Raw genomic sequence first — 8667 nt, forward strand, 5'->3', positions numbered from 1 at the left:
TTTTAAAAAAAAAACCTGTGAAGGAGTAGGGTCCCTGTGAAGTACAAACTCATTTCCTGGGTCTGCTACAGATTTTTTGTATGCAGTTTCTGCCAAGCCTCTGTTTTCCTGCTGTGTAGGAAAATTATTTTTGATTAACACCATGAACACTGCAGTGAAAGACATGAAGGACATCTGCTATTACCTGCAGAGACAATCATGCTGCTTCTTCCCTATCCTGAGCTAATCTCCTCCTGCTTAAAAGCAGTAAGGTCTTCTACCATCACAGAACTTTTCACCAATGCATGAAGCATCTCCTATCTCTTACAGACAGAAACCATATAGTTGTTGATTAAAACTGTTGTATTGGTGCAGGACCACACAGCCTGTGTTTGCCTGGCCTGTAGCTTCCCCATTCATGGAATCACAGAATATCTGGAGTTGCAAGGGACCCAGAAAGACTGTCAAACTGCAGATCTTCTGACCATTTGAACAGTAGGACTCCAGACCACTTCCAGCTTGAACTGACCTCCTGGCTACTGGCAGAAGGGACATCTGGAGGCACTTCTGTAGCGTCATGAATCCATTCCCATCCTTGCAATAAATTCTTCTGATACACCTCAAGGTCCTGTTCCTCTTTTTTTCTTTCTCCACTTAAACATTATATTAGCCTTTAGTGCAGTACTAGCTGATGACTTCCTGACTTGAAAAATATGTATTTTCCATGAAAGCCAGACTTTGCATCAAACTGTGCTTTCCAGTCTTGCATTTCCTTTAATTTCTACTGCATGAATGTTCAGATCATAAAATTTTTTTTTGTATTTTTCTTCTTTCCTTGCAATTACTGTATTCTTGGCTTCGCCGTGTTTGTTAATGACCTTATGTGACCTCTTTGCATGTCACAGCTTTCTGCAGTGCTCAATTGAAACAGCATCTCTATCCCTTTCACAGCTTGTCAGGAAAAACAATATGCTTGTAGAGGCCTACGCATGTTACGACTTATGGTAAATAATACAATTTAAAGAGACAAATTTCCCTTTGAGTTTTAATGCAGCTGCACTGAAATCACAAATATTTCATCATTTTTAGTATGTGCAGCCTTAAACTTTTGCTGGTGAAGGAGCGTTTTTCTACCAGATAGCTGTGTCTTGGCACCCAGAAGGCCATGTTGCAGGCCTTTCAGCAAGATAAGATGGCCTCCTTCTCTCCCTGCACTCCGAACAAAACTTCACCTCAGGTTCACACCACCAGGAATCTCAAATCTCTTCCTGTGAATGCCATGGAAGCTCAAGGATCTGCCCCACAGCCCTGCTCAGTCCTGGTGTGTTTTGGAGACACAACAAGCAGATACCGCTCAGTGGGGCACAGGGTGGCAAGGACAACCAGCAGACACAAACACAGCCCCTCTGGATGCCAAGTTGCTAAGGCAGCAGCATGCAGAGATTATCAGAGAATTTAATTATATCCACAAGCACTGTTAGGACTTTCATCACGATCCCAGTTTCCAGCAGTCATATAATAAAGTTTAGGTTGGTAGCTGCAGCTGCTGTTTGCCTTGCTCCCACCAGCCAGGCAGCTGTGCCAGTGCTCCTCACAGCTCTGATCACACTGGCTGTGGCAGGTCCATCATTCTCTTGTCAATGAAATGTGTCTGCATGTGTGCGCTGGCTTCTGCATCTGCTCAGTGAGGATCTTTCACTTACAGTGATAGGGACCCAAACCATACCCATAAACTGACCCTCCAACAGTGGAAGGTCAGTGCTCAGTCATGGCTCTGGCAAAACCCTCCCACACTGCAAAGATCTCTTTGCATGCTATCCCTTCCTTTGGTAGCCCCTTGCCAGCCCGCTTGTACCTTGCTAGTACATCTAGGGACTTGTATTTTCTCCTGTGCTATACTTCTATCCCCAGCCTCTGATAAGTCTCTATTCGCAGTGACACTTCAATAGGATGTCCCAAAGGCGCCAATATGCTGCAAGAAGATAAGGCTGTCTCTTTCTACCTAGATTCAAGTCATGCAGCCTTTATGGTGTAGCTGGGATACAGGAATGTTTCCATTAGGCAGCACATGCCCAGTGCATTACCCTTTTGAGATACTGTACCAGAATAGGTGGCCTATTTATCCCTATCCTGTATAAGTGCTAAGCTCTGCAGGAGGAGAGCATCATCTGCAGAGAGGGGTCTGACAAATGTTAAACAGGATTCTTGGTAAACTGGGAAGGCAAGAAAAGAGAGCTAAGGAAGAGCATTTGAAAAAAGAATGGATGTATGTAAATCCCTGGCTTTGCCAGCAGTTCCTGTACACTATCAAATGCCTTGTCATGTTCTGGAGGTCAGTGTTGCTGCAGTGACATCCCAGTGTCCCATCAGACCTGCCCTGTGACATGAGTTCCAGCACTGGACCACTTGGGATTCAGGTCAGGCTTAAAAAAAAGTTTAATTATCTGTCTAAATAAACAAGCATGGGTAACAGATTGTATTTTTTTTTCTTTTTTTTTTCTTTTTTAATAAGGAATGTTGTCAGTCCTACTTTATTATGCGTAATAGAAAGAGGTGAAAAAAAAATCAATATAAGCACTGCACCTAACCTACTTAAACTACAATCACAATGTTATCTGAATGCCTTACAACATTGTTTAAATCCATCAAGTAGACAAGAAAACAACAAATCTATGCAGGGTTTTTTATACATATGGTGAGAAAGTTTGCAGAATGTTAAAATATATTTTCTGTTCTGTATGCTTCTGGTACAAAGAAGTGATGTGCAGACAATACTGTATACTTATGAGCAGAGCCTTGACTCATACAAACAATAATTGACTTCAGAACATAAGCTGAATATCTTAAAACATTACTCCAAATCTCCTACCACTGATTATATAAAATCAAATCCAGCACCTATTAAAGTTCAGCCAGCTGATTCTCTTCAACTCCAGGGGGCATTTGACCAAGCCCATGATGACTGTGGAGTATCTGATAGTCTAATTGTATTCATATGAAAAAAATCACATTGCATAGATTTAAACAGGAAGACATGCAATAACAAGACAAGTCACAGTATAGCAAAACCTTGTTTCTTTGGTGAAACAGAAGCAGATATAAAAGTTACAAAGATTTTAGACTTTCATTCACAAAAAAAACCAGACATTCACATTGTACACTATACAAGATAATATAAATAGAGAAAAGTATTATGTGCATTGTTTGGGGGCAGGGGTGGGGAATGAACCAGCCAACGCAGCGATGCATTGTCAGGCTTAAACATAGAGGTCAGGTACCCAGGATGGAGCAGTCACTGCCATTTTTTTAAGAGATACTGTGTGGGTCTGTAATCAGTGCTCCCAATAAGCTGTGGCAAAGCTGCCTCATGGGTAGCTCTGCTTAGGGCAAACTCTTAAATGTTGGCTGTGTTTTCAATTCTTTTCCAACTTTTTGATCATCTCCACACATAACACAAAGGCATAAAACTCTCATCTGTCTCTGTATTTGCAATGATATTTTAGAAAGTGTGTCCCAGGGAACTTAATGTTCTTTATTTTTCCTTTTTCTTTCCTTTTTTCCTGTGCCCAAAGCTGTGCAGGGAACTTCCCAGAAATAATCACAGTCCTTTATGTGGAGAGGTCCTTTCAAACATTACCTTCTACACTTACTGTACACATCCAGGTCAGTTGTCACACTGACCAGGATAAGAAATCACAACAGAAAACTCCTACGCACACACTGCACCAACTACAACCTATAATTTCTTTGTGCACACACTTCTGTCTAGAAAGCCAAGATCCTGATTCTTCTGCAAGTCACATAGATCTCATCCATCTAACCACAAACAAATGAGCCTGTTTAGCACGAATTTTGTTCTCTAGGGAAATAGCATAAGATGGTTCCAAAAGTGGAGCTCAGGGGCTAATACTGCTCTGGCGAGCTCTTTTAATCTTTGCATGGGTAAAATAACATCCAATAAATTAAATCAGTATGGCTTACTTCATTTATTTATGTACGCTTCACAGCTGCAGCATTCATACACAAACATTCATTACTTTATAAAAAGATTAAAAAATGGTTATATATACAAAATTATTTACTTTTTTGATTTTGTTTGTTTTTTACAAAAATTGATCCCCCAAACACTAGGTCTATCTCCATTTTAGAATGCAGAGACCTGTAATATAGACCTTGTAGTTAATGTTGTGAAAATCATGTTTTTCTTCTTTTTTCTTTTTTCTTTCTTTCAAAAAAGGTGGCCCTGGTTGATAAAGTTAATGTATTAGCACTTGGATTTTTACAGGCCCTCCTTGTCATATACAAGTCCTCCATGCAGTCCTTTCTCACGAATGATGAGGCTGGAATGGAGAGCAGAAAAAAAGTTCCACATTGCAGTCCCTAGTTCATGCTATATCCCCGCTTATGTGCTCTAAATTTTGCTTCACATGGACCACAAACTGTACCTTGAATGATAACTGGCACAGTTTGCATTTTAAAAAAATTCATGTAACTTTTGTGTTTATCTTCACCTGTTAATAGCAAATTTCAGTCAGTAAAGTTATTTCCACCATTTCCAGCCTAGGTAAACATAAAAACAATGTCATAAATGACTGAAGACCTCTGAGGCCATTCTAACCATAAATATGCCCAAACTTAGTGTGACTTTTCATTTTATATACAGGATTTTAAAAACAAAAAACAATTAAACAACATTAAAATCATCTTATTTACATTTTCATTGGTGCTAAAATTGAGCTGTTTAAATATTGCAAAAGGCTGGTAAGTATCATAAAATGGTCCACACTGATGGCATATAGAAAACTAATGATCATTATAGGCCGGAAATGATTTCTTTTTATCCCCATAAGCACTTCTCCTCTATATACTTTTTAAAATTTTCTGATAAACACAATATTTTTGCAAAATGCATTGTGAATACCGGAGTCCATAGTTTCAAAACAATTTCATAATACTCCTAAAAGTGATAGAAAAGGCACAGAAAGTTAGAACTTTGGCTGAAATGGTGGAAATCCCCATTCACCATTTAGCACTCAGCGCCTTGAGTCCTGCCACGTCCTGATCCAGCGATGGTAGTGTTTTGATGAATTTAATGATGTTCCCTTTCCTGACGAAGAATGTTTATAGTAGTATTTCTTAGAATAAGTCCTTTGGTACGTGGACGCTGCAATAAAAAGGAGGAAAAATAAAAGGAAATCAAAATAATTCAAGCATGAATCATTCATCTTTACATCCCTTTCTATTTATTCTTGGGCTAACAAATGATTAATTAGTATGACCGTGTTACGAGGAGAATCACCTCTTACACAAAGTTAGAACACACCGATAGGAGTTGGTGTTGTTAGCAACCTATTAATTTTAGGGACTTTGCAAGAGACCTGCTGTTTAATTTAAAATAATCTTAATGGCTTCTGTAAAAACAGAAAAGCAACATTCATGTTAGTTCTTGGATCCAGATGATTTTTCTACAGAGGGAGTTGCACTGCTGTCATCATCTGTAATGCCAGACATTGTTTATATCTCCTGCACTTCTCTTAAAAGATGTGCTTGTTACTTATCGTTACTTATAATTATAGGTGGTCATTTTTACATTAATGAGTCTATTGATCCCAGTCCAACACCAACTCATCTTCAAAGAACTTACGATTCATGCATGTAATTTTAGGCATATCCCATCTTCCATTCCCTTGGCAACGTATGGTTGGAATATGACGCTGGATGAAACCATCTTTGCAGTGATATCTAATAAGGGAGTTAATCTCATAACGAGGTTTCATCTTCCCAAAGGTCTTTGCATTTTCTACAACAGGAGGTTGACCACAGGCAACTGAAAGGAAGACAAAAAGAAAAACAGAACCCAAAACGTCAGTTAGTGAAAGTTCATCTGAATATGATAACTGCCTTCTACACCAGTGGCTTCAGCAAGACTCCAAAGAGACATGTTCGAACAAGAAAGGGAAGTCAAGCTTTTCAGTAGTTCTACTGTTCTTGTAGAGCAAATGGGAAATGGGAAATCACAGGTTGTGTTGTTAGTATTTCCTTTTTGCTGTAAGTTACTGATATAAATTTGAAACAAAAAAGTTTTCATACTCACTGGAGAAATATAAAACCTGAAAAGTATTGAAGTTACAGCAAGCATTTAAGAAAATTATCTTATTCTCAAAACTTATCATGTCCTCCTCAACAATACATTGTTTAAAGACACGTTAAACTCACGCATTCATCAATGCACAGAGAACATATTAACAAACTGCAAATAGTAACTGGGCAGTGATGAAGTGCACACAAGATTTTTGTTCTTCTTTACTTTCCCAGGCCAAAGAGGCAGAGAACAACTAAGATGTTAATGTACAGCTCCTGGCTTTTCTCAGGTTTCTTCTATCTGCTTTAACAGTGCGTAAGCCCAGAATGCATTTCAGATTTCTAAAATGCAATTGCGGTTGGACTAGATCTTAGATGTCTTTTCCAACCTTAATGATTCTATGATTCTGTGATTAAGCTACATGGTTTTGAAAAATGTGGAAGGGAAGGGCAGCATCACTTGACAGATGATGCTCAGTGCTGAAGAGGCAATTGGAATCTAGAGCAATTTCCAGACCATTTTAGGGCTAACCAAAAGTTAATGTATGTTACTGAGGGCATTGTCCAAATGCCTCTTCAACACTGAAGTGCATGGAGCACCCACCACCTCTCTAGGAAGACTGTTCCAGTGTCTGGCCATCCTCACGGCATGGAAATGTTTAATATCCAGCCTGACCCTGCCCTGTTGCAGCTTTGTTCTGTTCCTATGCATACTATCTCTGCTGCCCATATCATTCACAGTGATGTCATCAAAGGAAAGAAGAATTGGTAGTATTTCCAAGGCGTGCAAGTAAAACAACGCTGCTAGGTTTGTGAATGTCTCTAGAGATTTGTAAATAAGAAATTTGCCTGGTTTTAACCCAGTTTCAACTGGGTGTCATTCTGTGTCTGAGTCAAAAGAAGATTAGGAGATGTGATCTGCGGATAAAGGTGATTTTGAGGGGCTAACTCACTTCTGAAATCCCTGTACTGATTACCAGAAATCAACAATATTGATTTAACATTATAAAACTGGAATAAAGAGTGATATGCCATAGTTTCTGTAATGTTTCTACCTGTTCCTTTCTTGCAGGTGTAGGTCAGATGATAATTGCATGGAACATCATTCCACTGTCCATTCTCATGCCATATTATAACAACACAGTCTTCTCCAGCAGAAAAGAAACTATCTGGCTGGTTTGGTCGCCAGTTCTCATATTGCTGCAGGAAAGATTAACAAATTCATTATTTCCAGAGTTGAGATATATTTACATTCCATTTTACAAAAGAGCACACAATATTACCTTTAATGAACAGCAATTTCAATTGTTTGGTTCAAGCAGTTAAGCACAAACTAAACAAAGCTAGATTTACAATATCTGCCCATTCTATTAATAGATGCATTAAATAGACTACTATCCCTGCTAGTCCATGACTACTAAATGGCAAGTCACAGGTTGGCTTCTCGGATTCAGATTTTCTATTCTCTGACTTCATTTAATGAAGCCGTGGAATGGGACATCTTGCAGAATTAGGTGTAAAATAAATAAAAGTGTCAGGGTGTGTCCCCAGATCACTACAGATCGATACCTCCATTAAAAAATAGAATATAGTACAGAGCAGCCTTTCAGATTAAGAAATGATTATCTAAACTCATCCATCTGAAAAAAAACTAACACCACAGATATCTTGATCATAAGAGGGCTGCTCCGAAAGTATTGCTTCCTAATTTTTTTTGTTGGCTCAGGATGTCAGAGGCAGATGTTGGTGGTATGGCAGTACAGGTTGAACCTTCCTACCAATATTCTGTTACATGTTATTGCCATGTGACTGATAGCAGCAGAGGGGCAGTGTGACAGAATGGCATCTGACATGGAAATGCAGATTAAGCAAAGATGTGGAACTGAATTCCTTCACGTGGAAAAAATGACACCCAGTGACATTAATTGACGCTTGCTGAATGTTGATGGAGAGCAGCCAGTGGACATGAGCATGGTGAGGCAGCGGGTAGTATGTTTCTGCAGTGGCATCAGCAATGTGAAAGGCAAGCAATGTTCTGGATGGCCATGTAGACTGTTACAAGCACACATGCAGATTCTTGTTCATCACTGGCAAAAATGAAATGCATAGCTAATGGTGGTGACTACACTGAAAAAAAGTGTTTTGTTGCTGAGAATTTGCTCTCCCAAATAGTGTTACTATGGTTTTTGTATCTGTTGCCATTTCCACGGAAATAAATAGAAGGCATTACTTTCAGAGCAACTTACATATATTTGTGGCAGTGAAAATTGAAACTTGCACACTGTTATTGGAAGTATAGATCTGTTTGTTAGTATGTAACAGAAATTTTTAAAAGATTATTTATTTATTTATTTGTTTATTTATTTTCAAACTAAGTTTCCTAGCCCTGTACCTGGAACACAAACCTGGCACGTCAACATAGGCAGGCTCTGCATTTTTGAGTTCTAAGATGGCAATACACAGATTAGGAGTGATATAGCTACACAGCTCTCAGCTTCCAGCTTAGGATCTCCCTAAGTTATGTCCCTACCAAGATCTGTGTGATCATGACTGCTGGCATGCTATGTGCAGCTTGATACTACTGCATCTTGATGGGCTAGATTACCT

General features: G+C 39.0%; 1 protein-coding gene across 1 annotated transcript in view; it reads right to left on the reverse strand.

Annotated features, from left to right (window-relative positions):
- Window positions 1–2397: 2397 nt before the first annotated feature.
- VCAN (versican) overlaps window positions 2398–8667 on the reverse strand; it is a 156108-nt gene continuing 149838 nt past the window's right edge. Inside the window, exons 7-9 of the mRNA XM_019610239.2 lie at window positions 7116–7260; window positions 5624–5806; window positions 2398–5143 (exon numbers count right to left, since the gene is read on the reverse strand). Of these exons, the coding sequence (XP_019465784.1) occupies window positions 5013–5143; window positions 5624–5806; window positions 7116–7260 (459 nt within the window). The 3' untranslated portion in view covers window positions 2398–5012. The remainder of the gene's footprint in view (window positions 5144–5623; window positions 5807–7115; window positions 7261–8667) is intronic.

Source organism: Meleagris gallopavo, chromosome Z, assembly GCF_000146605.3.
Source record: "Meleagris gallopavo isolate NT-WF06-2002-E0010 breed Aviagen turkey brand Nicholas breeding stock chromosome Z, Turkey_5.1, whole genome shotgun sequence".
Lineage (NCBI taxonomy): Eukaryota > Metazoa > Chordata > Aves > Galliformes > Phasianidae > Meleagris > Meleagris gallopavo.